Source organism: Balaenoptera musculus, chromosome 18 (assembly GCF_009873245.2).
Source record: "Balaenoptera musculus isolate JJ_BM4_2016_0621 chromosome 18, mBalMus1.pri.v3, whole genome shotgun sequence".
In the NCBI taxonomy this organism is placed as follows: domain Eukaryota; kingdom Metazoa; phylum Chordata; class Mammalia; order Artiodactyla; family Balaenopteridae; genus Balaenoptera; species Balaenoptera musculus.
The window spans coordinates 50,513,677-50,533,721 of record NC_045802.1 but is presented as its reverse complement, the minus strand read 5'-3'; the positions used below and the strand labels follow the sequence as shown (position 1 = coordinate 50,533,721).

The window sequence follows — 20,045 nt, the reverse complement described above, 5'->3', positions numbered from 1 at the left end:
AAGCATCACATCTAAAACACAAGGATAGAGGAAGATTAAAAGTAGAAAAAGATGTACTGGGTAAATACCAACCAAAATTAGGTTGCTACGGCTAGTTTAACATCAGAAAAAAACAGACTTCAAGACAGAATTATCAGTAGGGGTAAAGAGGCTTTCTACAAAATGATAAGAGTAGTTCTGTGTAGTTAATGTATGTTTGTAGTTAATAACATAGCCTTTCAAGAAGTAAAAATCAACAGAGCTGCAAGGAAAAACAGAAAAAAATATCCACAATTACAGTGTGAGATTATCACACATTCATGAGAGCTCTCTATTCCTGTGTAACAAACCACCCCAAAACCCAGTGGATGAAAACACTTGCTTATTGGCTTACAGCTCTGTGGATCAGCAATTTGGGTGAGGCTCAGCTGAAGGGAACGGCTCATTTCTGCTAGTAGATTAGTGAGCACACTGGAATTGATACTCATATGTGGCATTTATTTGTTTGGTGATTTTATTTATAGGTTACCTTATCACTTTTTCCTTTAAAATAATACAGACGTAATTAGTTAATCTTAATGGATGTCTTGGGTATGGTTTGATTTTGTTTACATTTCTGTTACATGAGTACCCTTGAAGTATACATTTTTTTGTGTGGGGAAAATTCCTTCCAGCAGACAAATGGATCAACTTGCTTTCAATTTCTGTCTTAGGAGAAAGATACAAGAGTATGTGAACATCCACTCTCGGATATAGTGATTGCAGGGGAAGCTGCTCATCCTTTACCACATACATTTCACCGCTTACTTCAAACCATCTCTGATCTTATGATGTCTCTCCCCAGTGGCAGTTCGTTACAGCAAATGGCCCTGAGGTAATCTCATATCTAAGTATTGTAGGTACCCTGGAAAAGGGATTTTGTGGAGTAGTCAAAGCACAAAATGCTTGAAAGACCTCTTTAAATAGTAAGATAGAAAGAATATCTGCATTATATGAATGGTGCCTCCCTCATGACTGTCATAATTTAGAATTGTCCTTCTTTTTAGTTCATGCCGGTTGGCCCCTCTGAAAAATGTGGATAATATACTGCTTAGTCCTCTAAATTATCACAGTCTGTAGCAGTCTTCCTCACTTTCCCCTCTCTTCTACCCGAAATCACGTGTCTCAGTGCTACGCAACAGTGGAGTCTTAAATGTCACAAAAAGGGAGAGGGAATGAAATCTCAAAAATAGAAATCAAAATAGGATTTTGAATTGAAAAGAATATCAAGAGAAATAGAGCCTAGTCATATGCAGCCAATCCTAAAACTACATTGAAGAGCATCGCCTCCTTTTAAGTCCAAACCTGCTGAGATTCAGCATTACTTTTACATTGTGGACCTTGTCATTAGAGCCATGTACTAGATTACACATGTAAATAAATCCTCCACTGATTTTTATAAGAAATAGGTTGAAGGAGTGATTTTGGCTACCCACATCCCTAACGATAAGACCAGCAGAGAGGAGATTTTGTTTCCTCCTCGCAAGATTTTTGAAGTACAAAGTGTGTTATACTCTGATGGATTAGTACGGAACTGTAAGACTAATACATTTAAGAGACTCTTATAGTTGGGGTAACACTTGTCTACAAAACTGATTTATTACCTTTTTTGCTTCTGTAGCCTTGACCTTCATGTATCCAGCTTGAAAACGGGTGAACTTTCCTTAGAATTTATATTGTTCGAAAGAAATGACCTTCATTTCTCAAAAAAAAAAAAAAAAAAGAATAAAAGCCAGTAGAAATAATTTTGTTTCTTGAATTTTTAAAATTTGTATTTTTTGTACCTAGAGCATTAAGATTTCTTGAAATATTAGCTGTAGAGTGCTTTTTTCCAGGAATTCCTTAGAGGTTCCCAAAAAAGAATTTTTTAATGTATTACTTACGCCTTTTTAGATGCTGGAGTCTGAAATTCAAGCAATCTGATCACCAGTTCCTCCATCAGAGCAACGTCTTTCACCACATTAACAATATTTTGTCAAAATCAGATGATGGAGACAGTGAGGAGAGTTTCAGCATCAGCATACAGTCTGGCTTTGAAGCTATGAGTCAGGTCAGTCATTTAGCACTGTTAATACTCAACAATGTATTGAAGAAGAAACTGAAAATTACTTCTAAATAATTTGATTCTTACCGCTATTTCTTATCTCATGTCTGTTCGTTTTATTATCATGGGAGATGTCCATTTGAGTGTTATAATTATGTATATTTGTTTCTGGTAGGAATTATGCATTGTAATGTGCTTAAAGGACTTAACCAGCATTGTTGACATAAAAACTTCTAGCCGACCTGCCATGATTGGCAGTTTGACAGATGGTTCCACAGAAACCTTCTGGGAATCAGGAGATGAGGATAAAAACAAAACTAAGAACGTCACCATCAACTGTGTGAAAGGAATCAATGCCCGCTATGTATCTGTTCATGTGGACAATTCCCGAGATCTTGGGGTAAGAAAGGAAACTTACTTTGTGGTTCGTTAGTTCTTTTTAGACCTTTATTTATCATGCAGTCTCATTTCTGAGTTTTAGCAAAAAGATTTTCATCTGGAATTCACCAACCAAACTATATTGTTATAGTTCTAAAATAAATCTTAAGTCTAAAAACAGGTTGATATGACTGGGAGCACTGTGGAATACCAATTCTAAGCCAAGGTCTGATTACGAATATACCATGGCTATAGCTAAGCAATATAAATATCTAGTCCATGATTTTTTTTACCTCCATGCCCCTGTTCAAGCTATTTCCTTGGCCTGGAAGTCCTCTCCTTAAACTCTGCTTTTCATATCCTTCCCAAATCTAAGACCCGATAGACAAATCCTCTCCCAGTACCTCATCTATAAAAATTACTCTTTCTCTCCTCTGGGTTCTTTTTTATATTACTCTGATGTCACTTAATACACTTTGACTGATAGTGTAATTAGCTTTCAGTTGTTAATCCTCACCCCCGGCCATCATGAGGGAATTGGGGGAAGTTCCTGGACTAACCTAAGTCATCATACTTTATATTCTCCCTAGCTCTAGCCTGTCTACATGTTTCCACTGAATTGAGCACTCTTCTACAAAAAGCACTGAACAGGAAAAAGCATCCTATTTACTTGAGTGTTCAGAGCCGAGAAAAAAGTAGCACCAGCTACCAAACTCCCACGCTTTTACCCCATTCCTGGGGAAGAATACTTCTTGGGATTTTTTTCCCTCTGAATGGAAGTGGCTTGCTAGCAGATATAGTATTAATAAGTCCCCTTGGGCCATTGCCAAGCTGCTCTGGTCCCATTTGTGTGTTTCCTTTCCCAGGGACAGCCAAAGTGATGGGCTTGGGTCTCCTGTGTGGGGAACGCCAACCACAGAAGTTCAGTGTGCAGTCAGAGCACTCCTTGCCGTCCACGGTCACCCCAGCTTCTGTCCATCAGCTCAGATTGAATAAGGAATAAAGGCCTAGCTAGTATATCACTAGCTTACCTCCTCATGAGACCCAGCAGTTCAGTTGGTACAACTACTTTATCTTACTTGAAAGTCAAGTATAACAAATCAAAACATTTTTCTGTCAGGAGCTCACTGCTCAGTACAGTGTTATCTTTGATTCATGTTGTAAGCTAGGACACACTTTCCCTCAAAACAATGGTTGCACTCAATTTGACATTTTTGTCTTTTATGAGAGATAATCATGATAATATTCATTTTTAAAAGCCCCAGTATGTATGCTGACATCAGCTTTTCTTTTAGGAAACCTCCTCTGATTTCTATGCATCATTAAGACTTACATACCTCTGTGTCCCCCCAGCCTGCCCACCCACACTGCCATAAACACAGCACTTGTTGATTTGAATTGCATCAGCCTATAGCACTTAAAGTATGCAGCTCTCCAAGGAATTAGTATGTCGGTCTCTTTCTTGATGTGTTTGGCATAAAACTTACTCAGACTTAAGGTCTCTGGCTCTAGTACCAGTGTGACTCTTTTCAGTACTTAAAGGTATTGAATTTCTTTTGATATTTTACTTTGTGTGTTAATGTTCCTTCCCTAGTTTGACAAGGATCTCGAGGGGATAGAACCTATCCCTCTCATATATCTTTCTCCAAGTCCCTAAGGCCGTCTGGGTCCATCGTGATGCTCACAAGTATTTGTTGCCTAAGCTACCTGTCTTCCTCCTTTTTACAGCCGGAAACAATGAGAATAATGTGATAAAAATGGGACATGAGTAGCAAGGCAAGTTGCTGAAAGGCTTCATGATAAAGATAGAATTTAAATGATTAGACTTTGGATAAAAAGAGGGAATGCCAACCTCCTCTCTCAGAGCCCATAGAGAAGGGCTGAAATGTGAGATTCAAGATGGAGTTTGTGAGAAAAAGAAAAGACTGGAGTTGTAGGAACTGTCGTTGGTTGGACAGATGGAATGAAGTCAGTTAGGAAGGACCGTAAAAGACAGGCAGAAGAGTTGATGTTATATTGATAGGCTGTACGAAATCACTGTCAGTTCTGGAGCCAGGAACATGGCATAGTAACTATTTTGAATTGTTTATTTCAGAATAAAGTTACCTCAATGACCTTCTTAACTGGCAAAGCAGTAGAAGATTTGTGCAGAATAAAGCAGGTAATTAAAACTTTGTCATTAAATGTTTTACTGCCCAGGGAGAAATTTCTTCTTCTCATTCTCCACTGTTGAGTTCTAATTTTGGCATGCCACCCAAGTATTATAGGAAATCGTCTATTTACAAAACACTAAATTGGCAAATGGTCCATGTATAGGAATAGTTACAACCATCTCTGTTCTAAACATCTTACCCATTATTTCCCTAAATTTCTCTAGTGATGAGCAAGTATACCATGCCTATAGCCCTCCACCCTGACTCCTGCTCCCCTGCAGAGATGCAGGGTGCCTTAAAATTCATCACAGATCTGATTCACAACTGTCATCTTAATTCACCCACACTTCAGGTTGAAATGTAGGTTGTTGTCCTGTAGCTTGAAAATCTTTCAGTTATAACACTGCGACTATATCCAGGTTGAAAGTCAATTTACAAACCAACTCTAGAAACAAGTTAAATTCTATTTGGGCATGTGACCGAGATTCTGTATAAACTCACTTACTTGTGAGTGAATAGTGTCAAAAACCATTTTACAGTACACTGAAATATAATCCTTGAAAAAAAGTTGTATTCTCAATGAAATATACTGAAATAAGTAATGACCAATGTGAATTTACATATTATATAATTTTTCTTCAAAAGTAAAATATATTAAGTAACTGCACAGCAAAAATCCTTGCTTTATTTAAATGTGCTTTCATGTGAAGATGCACAAAACAGGACTTCATTGCTGATCATGTGAGTATTTCTACTTACAGTCAGTGTAGGTACAGTCATGTAAATTGTTTGCAGTGGTTTCACTTATGTAACTTGTGCTCAGAAGCCATACAGTAAGCAGACCTGCATTTGAATTCTCAACTCCATCGCTTACTAGACATCTGCCATCTGTGTTAACCTCACTTTCTTCATCTGTAGCTACTATAGTATTGTATTATCCTCACAAGGTTTAAATAAGATAATCAGTGTGAAATAATCTAATAAACTTTTCTCTGGGTACAATTATTTGTTATTTGAGCTTACTGTTATTAATGCAAAGTCTAGGACAGTGATAAAATAGTAGTACACCTGTATCAGGTTTCTATCCCTTTTCTCCTCTCCTAGGTTGATCTGGATTCCAGGCACATTGGTTGGGTAACAAGTGAACTTCCAGGAGGGGATAATCACATCATCAAAATTGAATTAAAGGGCCCAGAAAATACACTGAGAGTTCGACAAGTTAAGGTTCTGGGCTGGAAGGATGGCGAAAGCACAAAAATTGCTGGCCAGATTTCAGCCAGTGTGGCCCAGCAAAGGAACTGTGAAGCTGAGACTCTACGAGTGTTCAGACTTATTACATCACAGGTGAGTGTCCTTACTACACATTTTCTAGCACAGGATAAATTGAAATAATATACTACTTCAACAGTAATATCAAGAGGTTAACAAAATATTTTGGAAAGCTTGTTAGAGGTTGCTGGCTACAAACATGGCCCGTTTTTTTCTTCTCATAGCCCTGAATTCTTGTATTTCATTTTGCATTCATCTCCTGAAGAGTAGAGGTGTGCAGTAGGAATAGCCTAGTAGCATAAAGCCCACAGAGCCAGCTACTGAGTCCTCTAGCCTTCTCAGAGGAGGTTCTGCCATTGAGTTGTTCTCACCTCCCTCTCTTCTCCACCAGGTATTTGGAAAGCTCATCTCTGGAGATGCTGAACCCACACCAGAACAAGAGGAAAAAGCACTATTGTCATCACCTGAAGGAGAAGAAAAAGTATACAATGTATTTATTTATATTCTAAAAATATTTATTTCCCTTTTCCACTTTGTTACTTTTGTTCACTGAAATAATCCATGTATTGCTGTGTATTTTAATGTATATGTGATACTAGTTTCTGTATCTTTAACTAAAACTAAAGTTAATAGTTTTTACTTTAATTAGAAAGAAGATGAAGGAACTATCAGAAGATATTCACTTTTTGTTCATGTATGATCTAGCTAGTATTTTAAGTAGCAACAAAATTTGCTCTAAACGTTGGGCTGTTGTGTTCAAATGTTGACATTTGTAAAATCAGCTTCGTCATTGACTGTGATGTGCGCCTTCCGCCATCTTCTCTGTCCTTCACGGTTCAGCTCAAAAATACTGTCTTCTCCATGAGCCTCCTTTATGATTGTTCAGGGGAAATCATAAAGAAGGTCATGGAGAAGACACAAAGTAGTATGTCCTCTGCTAAGCTTCATAGTAATTTCTGTGTCTCTTCTTGGTTTCTCTCTTGTTAGGTTTATTTGTATACATGTTTTATATCTTCTACTTAATTATACCTTCTTAAAGACAAAGTACATGTCTGGTTTGTCTTTATATCCACCATGGCATAAACACACATGTGTTCAGTAAATTTTTATTGGAATAACCTGTTCTTTATACTGTTCTTGAAATTTCTTCTAAAATGCATTTGCCTAACTTATTTGGTCTAAACTAAAGCACTATATCTAAGAGGAGAACCTCATCCATTTTCAAAAAGAGAGTTCAACTCTGACTAGTCTTCATATTCTTGTGTCTTTAGATGCTGTAAATAATCAACTTGACAGCCCTTTGAAAGATAATTTCAAGGACTTACCTAGGCTAACCCTGTGCCTTCTGATACAGTAACATCTAAATCATCCACATTTTTCTATTTGGGTTCTGTAAAAAAAAAAAAAAAAATGGGATTTCATAAACTCTGGTAATTTTTTTCAGCATCTTTAGGAGATATTTGCACGACTGCAAGACTGAATAACTACTCATTAAATCAGCTGAATTTTAACAAATGTCAGTTCTTTGCTAAATAACCTTACGAGCTGGTAACAAGCCCTCAAAAAGCTTACCTTCTGTTCTTAGATGTGAACAGTCCATCCCCTCCCTCCCAAAAGCGGATCAACAGGAATACTCTACAGTATATAATCTACTTATTAAATGTGTGAAAAATTGCATGTCAGTTTCATGTCAGGATTTCAGAGTACATTGAGGTTATTGTGCCCTGGAGTGGTCAGAGAAGGCTTCTTGGGGGATATTAGAAGCAGTTAGACCTGAAAGAGAATGGATGACAGACAGATTAATAGGATGGGAGCAAGGGCGCCTTGAAGAGGCTGGCCTAACTGTAGGAGAGTGTATGCTGAGGCATTAAGATTGAATAGGAAAGGTTATGCTAGTGGTTCAATGCTGGTGAGATAACATAACTTTTAAGGGAATCATTTTATAAGTCAGGTTTTTGAAGTAAAATTTACATACAAAAAATTCATCTTCTTAAACTGCATCGTTTCAAATTTTGACCAATGTATACAGTGGTGAAATCATTACAAGCAAGTTTTAAAACACATCTCTCCCAGAATTTCCCCGTTGTTCCTTTGGATTCAATCCCCTCATCTCATTCCTAGCCCCTGGCAACCACTGAGCTATTTTCTGCCCCTATAGTGTTGCCTTTTCCCAGGTGTTATTTAATGGAACCCCCTGTAGAAAGTAGCCTTTTTATTATTTTTTTTAATATGGTCTTTTTTTTTAACATCTTTATTGGAGTATAATTGCTTTACAATGATGTGTTAGTTTCTGCTTTATAACAAAGTGAATCAGCTATACGTATACATATATCCCCATATCTCCTCCCTCTTGCATCTCCCTCCCACCCTCCCTATCCCACTCCTCTAGGTGGTCACAGAGCACCGAGCTGATCTCCCTGTGCTATGCAGCTGCTTCCCACTAGCTATCTATTTTACATGTGGTAGTGTATATATGTCCATGCCACTCTCCTGCTTTGTCCCAGCTTACCCTTCCCCCTCCCCGTGTCCTCAAGTCCATTCTCTATGTCTGTGTCTTTATTTATTCCTGTCCTGCCCCTAGGTTCTTCAGAACCTTTTTTTTTTTTTTTTTTTTATTCCATAAATATGTGTTAGCGTACAGTATTTGTTTTTCTCTTTCTGACTGACTTCCCTCTGTATGACAGTCTCTGGGTCCATCCACCTCACTACAAATAACTCAATTTCATGTGTTTGTTGGCAATCTATATCTTCTTTGGAGAAATGTCTATTTAGGTCTTCTGCCCATTTTTGGACTGGGTTGTTTGTTGTTGTTGTTTTTTTTGATATTGACCTGCATGAGCTGCTTGTAAATCTTGGAGATAAATCCTTTGTCAGTTGCTTTGTTTGCAAATATTTTCTCCCATTCTGAGTGCCGTCTTTTCATCTTGTTTATGGTTTCCTTTGCTATGCAAAAGCTTTTAAGTTTCATTAGGTCCCATTTGTTTATTTTTGTTTCTATTTCCATTTCTCTAGGAGGTGGGTCAAAAAGGATCTTGCTGTGATTTATGTCCTAAGACTGTTCTGCCTATGTTTTCCTCAAAGAGTTTTATAGTGTCTGGCCTTACATTTACGTCTTTAATCCATTTTGAGTGTATTTTTGTGTATGGTGTTAGGGAGTGTTCTAATTTCATTCTTTTACCTGTAGCTGTCCAGTTTTCCCAGCACCACTTATTGAAGAGGCTGTCTTTTCTCCGTTTTATATTCTTGCCTCCTTTATCAAAGATAAGGTGACCATATGTGCGTGTGTTTACCTCTGGGCTTTCTGTCCTGTTCCATTGATCTATATTTCTGTTTTTGTGCAAGTACCATACTGTCTTGATTACTGTAGCTTTGTAGTATAGTCTGAAGTCCAAGAGCCTGATTCCTCCAGCTCCGTTTTTCTTTCTCAAGATTGCTTTGGCTATTCGGGGTCTTTTGTGTATCCATACACATTGTGAAATTTTTTGTTCTAGTTCTGTGAAAAATTCCGTTGGTAGTTTGATAGGGTTTGTATTGAATCTGTGGATTCCTTTGGGTAGTATAGTCATTTTCACAATGTTGATTCTTCCAATCCAAGAACATGGTATATCTCTCCATCTGTTGGTGTCCTCTTTAATTTCTTTCATCAGTGTCTTAGTTTTCTGCATACAAGTCTTTTGTCTCCTTAGATAGCTTTATTCCTAGGTATTTTCATTCTTTTCGTTGCAGTGGTAAATGGGAGTGTTTCCTTAATTTCTCTTTCAGATTTTTCATCATTAGTGTATAGGAATGCAAGAGATTTCTGTGCATTAATTTTGTATCCTGCTACTTTACCAAATTCATTGATCAGCTCTAGTAGTTTTCTGGTAACATCTTTAGGATTCTCTATGTATAGTATCATGTCATCTGCAAATAGTGACAGTTTTACTTCTTTTCCGATTTCGATTCCTTTTATTTCTTTTTTGTCTCCGATTGCTGTAGCTAAAACTTCCAAAACTCTGTTGAATAATAGTGGTGAGAGTGGGCCACCTTGTCTTGTTCCTGATCTTAGTGGAAATGGTTTTAGTTTTTCACCATTGAGAACGATGTTGGCTGTGGGTTTGTCATATATGGCCTTTATTATGTTGAGGTAAGTTCCCTCTATGCCTACTTTCTGGAGGGTTTTTATCATAAATCAGTGTTGAATTTTGTCAAAAGCCTTTTCTGCATCTATTGAGATGATCATATGGTTTTTATCCTTCAGCTGGTTGATATGGTGTATCACATTGATTGATTTGCGTATATTGAAGAATCCTTGCACTCCTGGGATGAACCCCACTTGGTCATGATGTATGATCCTTTTAAGATGCTGTTGGATTCTGTTTGCTAGTATTTTGTTGAGGATTTGTGCATCTATGTTCATCATTGATATTGGCCTGTCGTTTTCTTTTTTTGTGACATCTTTGTCTGGTTTTGGTATCAGGGTGATGGTGGCCTCGTAGAATGAGTTTGGGAGTGTTCCTCCCTCTGCTATATTTTGGAAGAGTTTGAGAAGGATAGGTGTTAGCTCTTCTCTACATGTTTGATAGAATTCGCCTGTGAAGAAGCCATCTGGTCCTGGGCTTTTGTTTGTTGGAAGACTTTTAATCACAGTTTCAATTTCAGTGCTTGGGATTGGTCTGTTTATATTTTCTATTTCTTCCTGGTTCAGTCTTGGAAGGTTGTACTTTTCTAAGAATTTGTCCATTTCTTCCAAGTTGTCCATTTTATTGGCATAGAGTTGCTTGTAGTAATCTCTCATGATCCTTTGTATTTCTGCAGTGTCTGTTGTAACTTCTCCTTTTTCATTCCTAATTCTATTGATTTGAGTTTTCTCCCTTTTTTTCTTGATGAGTCTGGCTAATGGTTTATCAATTTTGTTTATCTTCTCAAAGAACCAGCTTTTAGTTGTATTGATCTTTGCTATCGTTTCCTTCATTTCCTTTTCGTTTATTTATGATCTGATCTTTATGATTTCTCTCCTTCTGCTAATTTTGGGGTTCTTTTGTTCTTTCTGTAACTGCTTTAGGTGTAAGGTTAGGTTGTTTATTTGAGATGTTTCTTGTTTCTTGAGTTAGGATTGTATTGCTATAAACTTCCCTCTTAAACTGCTTTTGCTGCATACCATAGGTTTTGGGTCATCATGTTTTCATTGTCATTTGTTTCTAGGTATCTTTTGATTTCCCCTTTGATTTCTTCAGTGATCTCTCGGTTATTTAGTAGCGTGTTGTTTAGCCTCCATGTGTTTGTATTTTTTACAGATTTTTTTCCTGTAATTGATATCTGGTTTCATACCATTGTGGTCAGAAAAGATAATTGATACGATTTCAGTTTTCTTAAATTTACCAAGGCTTGATTTGTGACCCAAGATATGATCTATCCTGGAGAGTGTCCATGAGCACTTGAGAAGAAAGTGTATTCTGTTGTTTTCGGATGGAATATCCTATAAGTATCAGTTAAGTCCTTCTTGTTTAATGTATCATTTAAAGCTTGTGTTTCCTCATTTATTTTCATTTTGGGTGATCTGTCCGTTGGTGAAAGTGGGGTGTTAAAGTCCCCTACTATGACTGTGTTACTGTCGATGTCCCCTTTTATGGCTGTTAGCATTTGCCTTATGTATTGAGGTGCTCCTGTGTTGGGTGCCTAAATATTTACAATTGTTATGTCTTCTTCTTGGATTGATCCCTTGATTATTGTGTAGTGTCCTTCTCTGTCTCTTGTGATAGTTTTTATTTTAAAGTCTATTTTGTCTGATATGAAAATTCCTACCCCTGCTTTCTTTTGATTTCCGTTTACATGGAATATCTTTTTCCATCCCCTCATTTTCAGTCTCTATGTGTCCCTAGGTCTGAAGTGGGTCCCTTGTAGACAGCATATATACGGGTCTTGTTTTTGTATCCATTCAGCCAGTCTATATGTTTTGGTTGGAGCATTAAATCCATTTACATTTAAGGTAGTTATCGATACGTATGTTCCTATTACCATTTTCTTAATTGTTTTGGGTTTGTTATTGTTGGTCTTTTCCTTCTCTTGTGTTTCCTGCCTAGAGAAGTTCCTTTAGCATTTGTTGTAAAGCTGGTTTGGTGGTGCTGAATTCTCTTAGCTTTTGCTTGTCTGTAAAGGTTTTAATTTCTCCATCGAATCTGAATGAGATCCTTGCTGGGGAGAATAATCTTGGTTGTAGGTTTTTCCCTTTCATCACTTTAAATATGTCCTGCCACTCCCTTCTGGCTTGCAGAGTTTCTGCTGAAAGATCAGCTGTTAAGCTTATGGGGATTCCCTTGTATGTTATTTGTTGTTTTTCCCTTGCTGCTTTCAATATTTTTTCGTTGTATTTAATTTTTGATAGTTTGATTAATATGTGTCTTGGCGTGTTTCTCCTTGGATTTATCCTGTATGGGACTGTCTGCGCTTCCTGGACTTGATTGACTATTTCCTTTCCCATATTAGGGAAGTTTTCAGCTATAATCTCTTCAAGTATTTTCTCAGTCCCTTTCTTTTTCTTTTCTTCTGGGACCCCTATAATTCGAACGTTTGTGTGTTTAATGTTGTCCCAGAGGTCTCTGAGACTGTCCTCAGTTCTCTTCATTTTTTTTTTTTTTATTCTGTTCTGAGATAGTTTTTAATTTTGATAAAGTCCAGTTTATCTATTTTTTTAAATGACTCATGATTTTTGTGTCTTATCTAATTAAGGTAACAAAGATTTTCTCCTGTTTTCTTCTAGAAACCTTAGAACTTTAGTTCTTTTATTTAGAACTATGTACATTTCAAGTTTTTCTGTACAGTATGAGCTAAGGGTTGAGGTTCATTTTTTTGGCATGTAGATGTTCAATTCTTCTACTACCATTTGATGAAAAGACTATTCTTTATCAATAATCAATTCACTATAAATGTATAGGTCTCTTTCTGAACCCTATTCTGTTTCATTAATCTACACGTATATTCTTACACCAGCATCAGGCTGTCTCGATTACTGTAGCTTTATAGAGAATCATGAGATAAGATTCCAATCAAGTTCTTTTTCGAAGTTGTTTTGGCTATTCCAAGTCCCTTCCCATTTCCATAGAAAGCTTAAAATCAGATTGTCACTTTCTTCCTCCCCAACAAATAAATAAATAAATAAGTAAGTAAGTAAGAAAGAAAGAAAGAAACCTACTGGAATATTGATTGGAATTGCACCAACGTGCTAAGTCGGTTTGGGGAGAATTGACCTCTTAATATTGAGTGTTCCTGTCCATGAATATGATACTTATTTAGATCTGTCCATTTATTTAGATCTTCTTTAATTTCTGCCAGCAGTGTTTTATAGTTCAGTTCTGTGTACCTGTCTTACACATTTTATTAAATTGATCTCTAAACATTTCATGGTTTTGATGCTATTGTAAATGATATCTTTAATTTCACTTTCCAGTTATTCATTTCTAGTATATAAAAATACAATTGACTTTTTGTATTAAAACTATATCCTGTGGTCTCCTTAAATTCACTTATTAGTTCTGGAAGCTTTTTTGTAGTATCTTTGGCATTTTCTTCATAGATAATCATGTAGTCTTCAAAGAAAGTCAGTTTTACTTCTTCCTTTCCAATCTTATGTTATTGCACTGGCTAAGACCTTCAGTACCATGTTGAATAAAAGTAGTGAGATTAGTCTTCCTTTTCTAGATTGTAAAAAGAAAGTATTCAGTCTTTCACCATAGATTTTTTGTAACTGCTCTTAATCAGTTTGAGGAGGTTCCTTCTGTTTCTAGTTTGCTGAGAATTTTTATCAGAATGGATTTCTTATGTATTTTTCCTTTTTCATTTTCTTTTATTAAGTAAAATAATCCATATATTGCTATGTATGTTAATGGATATGCTGTATTTGCTTATATGCAGTTTATTTTTCTTTAGTAAAAAAGAAGGTTAACTAGAGGCCTGATAGCTGAATGGCACAGTGTTTCTTTTTGGGGTGATGAAAATGCTCTAAAATTGACTGTGGTGATGGTTGCACTGATTTGTGCATGTATAATATATAAACCATTGAACTGTACACTTTAAATGAATGAATAGTATGGTATGTCAAAAAAAGCAAAGTGAATTATGAAAGAAGTTAAAAGTCCGTACTATCTAAAAGGAATTCATTTGTTAATGTATAATCTACTAGTATTTTCAGTAGCAAAAAAAAAAATTTATTCTACAAATTTACTTTCCTTAGTAGATACAGGGATATTGCAGTTACCCATTTTTTTTGAGTGAGCTTTGGTAGTTCTGTCTTCCAACTAATTTGCCCATTTCATCTAAGTTGCTGAATTTATTGGCATAAGTTGTTCATAATATACTCTTACTATCCTTAGACTCTGTAGTGATGTATCTTCTTTTATTATATCTTTCCAACTGTTTGCTCTGGATTTGATTCGTTCTTTTTCTGGTTTCCTAAGGTCCTAATATGATGACTCGAGACCTTTCTTTTCTCATATAAGTAATGCTGTAATCTTCTTCTAAGCACTGCTTTAGTGTCACACATTTGGGTGCATTGTTTTTTTCATTTCATTAAATTCAAAATATTTTCTGACTTCTATTTTGATTTCTTCCTTGACCCCTGGGTAATTAATTTCTAAATATTTGGGAGATTTCCTGATAGCTTTGTATTATTGATTTCTAGTTTAATTCTATCACAGTAAAAAATATATATAAACTTCGTATAATTTCATCCCTTTTAAAACTGTTAAGACCTGAATTCTGGCTCATAGTATGGTATAGTTTAGTGAATGTCCATGTACACTGGAAACGAATATGAACCCTGCTGCTGTTCTGTGAAGGGTTCTATAAATATTGATTAATTCAGTTGGCTGATAGTTTTGTTCAGGTCTGTAAGAACCTTGCTGATTTTTGTTTCTTTGCTCATTTTCTTGTTCTATCAGGTACAGAAAGAATTTTGAAGTGTCCAACTATATGGATTTGTCTATTTAGATTTTAGTTCACCTGGTTGCCCATCTCAGCTCTCTGATGGGCACCCAAAAAGTTATGGTTTTGTAGATTATCAGCTTTTCTCATTGTTAAGGTGGGAGTGACATTCTCTTGGGGCTTTCTCTATCCTAAGAAAAGTGAAACCAAGAGTTATTTTTAATTCTAATACAAGGGTGGTTTGCCTCAGTTTTCTTACTTGTAAAATAGGCAGAACATCAGATCTTACCTTATGGGGTTTTTGTGAGGATTAAATAAGGTTGTGTATTTATATGTTTGCATATTTATCCACCACTTGAGAGAGTGCCATACACATGCTAAGCACTATAAAACTTCAACCTTCAGTTTTCTTCTTATGATATGCTTCTTTGTTTACTGTTGGTGTTGGAGTAGCTTTATTTAAGGCCACCGTTATCAGAGAGTTTTCTTAACCAAATGTCATTTTCCTGAGTTGCTCTTCTAAGAACCAAATGTAGGATATGAACTAATAATGTTCAGAGTTCAGAAGTAGATTCAATCAAAATGACACAGATTGACTAGATTAAAGAAATCCATGATGTATACTTCTCTGGATTTCTTAAATTCAGAAATTTTGTCCTTTTTATAGCCACCTTAGCCAACAGTGATTTCTTCAAACTTTTTATCCTTGGTCCTAGTATTATAGATCTCCATTTAAAATAAATTCACCTTGTAAAAATACCTGCATAATTATTTCTCAAGATGCTTCAAAATGTCAAATATACAAATTTTATTGAAAGAGCCCGCTTCCTTTTTTTCCTTCTTGCTGTATAAAGGCAACTTCAGATGCTGACCTGAAAGAACATATGGTTGGAATCATATTCAGCAGGAGTAAACTGACTAACCTACAAAAACAGGTTGGTTAACAGCCATTTCATTGTCTTCATCAGTTTCTGTTTGTTTGTTTTTAGGGTGTAAAGCATTTTCCAAAATTTATTGAGGCTTTTCCATGCTGACTCTTTGATAGGTCCTGCAGAATGTGTCTGCCTTTTTCTAGAGAGGAAGGAGTATATTGGCATACCTGCATCACTTGAAAGATTTTGTTATGAACGTTAACTTTCTTACCTTGCTGCTCTTTGTTTTTCTCATTTTCAGGTGGCTTGTTTCATTTTGGTGTCAAGTACCCAGCTATATCAGATTTCATTTGCATTTCCTGTGTTCCTTTCCCCCCTGTTTTTTTGTTTGTTGGTTGATTTTTTTAATATTATTTTGCTGAGCAATTATAACGTTAACTAAACCAGTGTTCATATTTTTAACAGGAGATGGGGGAGTAGCACTAGATCATTCATATAATGGGGGTTCATTTAGGGGTGCCTAAATAACAAAATTAGCCCTTCCGAAGTCAAATAAAATATTGACTTTTGAATTAGGTTTTAAATTGGCCATTATTTTAACTTTCAACACCGTTAAATCTTTTAAATAAATCACATAAATTTATGTGTGCTTTATCTTTTTAACAGCATTTTATTGAATCTTAGAAGCTACCAACTGTAAAATGTGCTGTTATTTTATGTATCGCTAAAAAAATTTGCTGCCAATTAAATTATGAATTGCATCAATTATAAAGCGCATTATGAATAGAAATGTTAGCATGTGGGGGAAATGTGCCTTAGAAGTGATTAAATATGGTGATTTGTTTTCATTTCATGTCTTAAACCACAGGCAGGGGAATTGGTAACTAGTATATAATTTGTTTCTATACTAGTTGATTTACATACTCAGATTTTTAATCATGGTTTGCCTGGTTTTCCTTAATTGTTTTTAAGATGAGTTAAGAGAATGGTATGATGGACAGTTAACTGGGAGGAAGAGTATTAAATTGAGTATCAACTAATATTCTTGTTTTGTTTTTTTTTTTAACTAGGCCTTACAAATAATGTTTTTACATTTTCTTTATGTTGCCCTCAAATAGGTGTGTGCTCACATCGTCCAGGCTATTCGCATGGAAGCCACCAGAGTTCGTGAAGAATGGGAACACGCCATATCAAGCAAAGAAAACGCCAATTCGCAGCCCAGCGATGAAGATGCCTCCTCCGACGCCTACTGCTTTGAGCTGCTCTCCATGGTGTTAGCCTTGAGCGGCTCCAACGTGGGCCGGCAGTATCTGGCCCAGCAGCTGACTCTGCTCCAGGACCTCTTTTCACTGCTCCACACCGCCTCTCCACGCGTCCAGAGACAGGTGACTGATCACATCACTTACCTGTAGGCTTATTTTGTTACTTGAAACATTGTTAAAAATTACTCTAGCAAAGGGAATCAGGGGTTTTTGTTTGGTTTTTTTTTTTTTTTTGGTTATGTTTTGGTTTTTGGATTGTATTTTAACCCCATGTTTTTCTTTTTGACTCATTATAATGAGAATATGGAAGAACAAAATATGTTCCATTTTAGTAATGTGTTATTGTGATAAAAGAGTATTCTGCTACTGAATATCTTATTCATGAGGTATATAATGTATATAATGACCAAGTAAGAGACATGTTTTTTTTTTCTTGCTGCCCTGGAGCGGGAGTTACCACTTGAGAAATTAAATCATGTTTAAATCATTTCTCTGTCCTTCTCAAAGCTTTTGAAGTCATAGAACAGCAGCTGGACTCATTAAAAAAGATGAAAACTTTAAAACACCGATCTTTTTTTTTAATTTTTATTTTATATTGGTGTATAGTTGATTAACAATGTTGTGTTAGTTTCAGGTGTACAGCAAAGTGATTCAGTTATACATATATATGTTATCTATTGTTTTTCAAGTTCTTTTCCCATTTAGATTATTATAGAATATTGAGGAGAGTTCCCTGTGCTGTACAGTAGGTTCCTGTTGGTTATCTGTTTTAAATATAGCAGTGTGTATATGTCAATCCCAAATCTTTAAATAGGATTCTTTTATTTTTTGTACCAGGTGACCTCCTTACTAAGACGAGTTTTGCCTGAAGTCACCCCTAATCGTCTGGCCAGCATCATAGGAGTGAAATCCCTCCCCCCAGCAGATATCAGTGATATTATTCATTCAACAGAGAAAGGAGATTGGAATAAGCTAGGTATCTTGGACATGTTTCTAGGATGCATTGCCAAAGCACTCACAGTACAGCTAAAAGCCAAAGGAACCACCATCACAGGAACAGCTGGTACCTCCGTGGGCAAAGGAGTTACAACAGTTACCCTTCCAATGATTTTCAATTCCAGGTTGGTCATTGCATATGTTTTGGTACAAAAATAGAACAGAGTAAGCTACTGTTTGAAGAATTCAGACCTTCCAAATTCCATCTTGTTTGCTTATTTACCAGAAATAGAAGCCATAAATGACTGGCCCATGTATGAAAGAGAATGCTGTGTATAATAAAAGTGCCTTTTCAAATTAGGGAGGAGGAACTTCCCAGGTGGTCCAGTGGTTAAGACTCCGCCTTCCAGTGCATGGGGCGTGGGTTCTATCCCTGGTCTGGGAACTAAGATCCCACATGCTGCGCAGCGCAGCCAAAAATTTTAAAAAATTAAAAAATAAAATTAGTGGGGAAAGGAAAATCTGCTGATTATATGATGTTAGAGTACTTCCCAAATACAAAAGAAAAAAGAAAACAAACTGTAGGCCCTCACACCATTACAAAATAAACTTGAGATCAATTAAAGGTTTGTATATTTTTGTTTTTACACTCTAGTGGGACAAATTATAGAAGAATATTTTTGTAATCTTCAATTTGGGAAGACGTCCTTAAATAAAACACAGAACCCAAAAGTAACAGGGGAAAAGGCTCAGAGATTTGGCTACATAAAAGTGAAAATTAACTGATAGACAATACTTTTAAAATACAAACAACTGACTTGGAAAAAAATATTTAACACTTATATAGTAGGCAATGAATTACTAGTCATAATATTAGAAGAATGACTATAAATCAATGAAAAAAAAAGACAAACAACCGATACAAAAATAAATGCCAAGAGTAGTCACTTCAGAGAAGAAAAGTTACAAATGCCAATAAGTAAATGAAAAGATACCTCACTGGTATTCAGAGAAACGTAGATTAAAACAACAGTAAAATATCTTTGCATTGGCATAATTATGAAGAAACAGACATCTAATGTAAATTGCCATAACCTTTTTGGATGTCAGTTTGATAACATATCACTATATTTAAAATATGCATATCCTTTGACCTACCAATTCTACTTCTGTAGAACTGTTTCTCTCAAACATGTTCATATATGTGCAGAAGGATATATATACAGGGCTGTTTGTTATAGAATTCTGTGTAACAGCAGAAGATTAGAGACGTCTGGAATAATGCTAGTCAAAGAGCCAATTCATAACATTAAGCAAATAGCACTAGAATGTAAATAAGTATATTGCTTCCTTCATCTGGATAGTCTTCCTAGGGGAAAAAAATGTGAGCTGAACTAAACAGTAGTACAGTAAGTCCCCTACATACAAACGAGTTCCGTTCCAAGAGCGCGTTTTTAAGTCCAGTTTGTTCGTTAAGTCCAACAAAGTTAGCCTAGGTACCCAACTAACACAATCGGCTATATAGTACTGTACTGTAATAAGTTTACAATACTTTTCACACAAATAATACATAAAAAACAAACACAAAAAAATAAACATTTTTAATCTTACTGGGTACAGTACCCTGAAAAGTACAGTAGTACAGTACAACAGCTGGCATACTGGGGCTGGCATCGAGTGAACAGACAAGAAGAGTTACTGACAGGAGGAGGGAGAGGAGGTGGGAGACGGTAGAGCTGAAGGATCGTCAGCAATAGGAGACGGAGGGCAAGCTGCAATTTCACTCACACCTGTCACTGATGGCACAGGTTCTGGTTCCTTGCTGGAACCAGATGCACGTTTGCATCTTTCAAAGTTTGTCACTTGAAGGCTTGTATGTAGGGGACTTGCTGTATGCTCAGTGATATAGTTGACATATTCTGGTGCAAGCTCTTATATTTATGTGGACTGGTAACAAATAGTTTGTGTTCTATTGATATATTTTGAATAGTACTGCTCTAAAAGATGCATACAAAAATAATATGTAAACAGTGAAATATTTGAAAGGGAACACATATCAGAATAGCTACTTCCTTGGGGTTGAAGAGATGGATTACGAATAATGTTGTCATTAATTTTCTTTTAAAATGTCCTGACTGGTTGAATCATTTTAAAAATTAAAATGCTGCATGCTGAAATAACAGTTTTCATCTTACTCATTTGTAACTCTCACTGA

At 36.0% G+C, this 20,045-nt stretch overlaps 1 protein-coding gene across 1 annotated transcript in view; it reads left to right on the top strand.

The window, feature by feature from the left end:
* Positions 1 to 20,045, top strand: part of MYCBP2 (MYC binding protein 2) — a 270,931-nt gene that overhangs the window by 234,615 nt on the left and 16,271 nt on the right. The window contains 9 exon segments of the mRNA XM_036831466.1: positions 693 to 853; positions 1,912 to 2,068; positions 2,238 to 2,462; positions 4,536 to 4,601; positions 5,698 to 5,937; positions 6,254 to 6,352; positions 15,615 to 15,695; positions 16,751 to 17,017; positions 17,732 to 18,015. Of these exon segments, the coding sequence (XP_036687361.1) occupies positions 693 to 853; positions 1,912 to 2,068; positions 2,238 to 2,462; positions 4,536 to 4,601; positions 5,698 to 5,937; positions 6,254 to 6,352; positions 15,615 to 15,695; positions 16,751 to 17,017; positions 17,732 to 18,015 (1,580 nt within the window).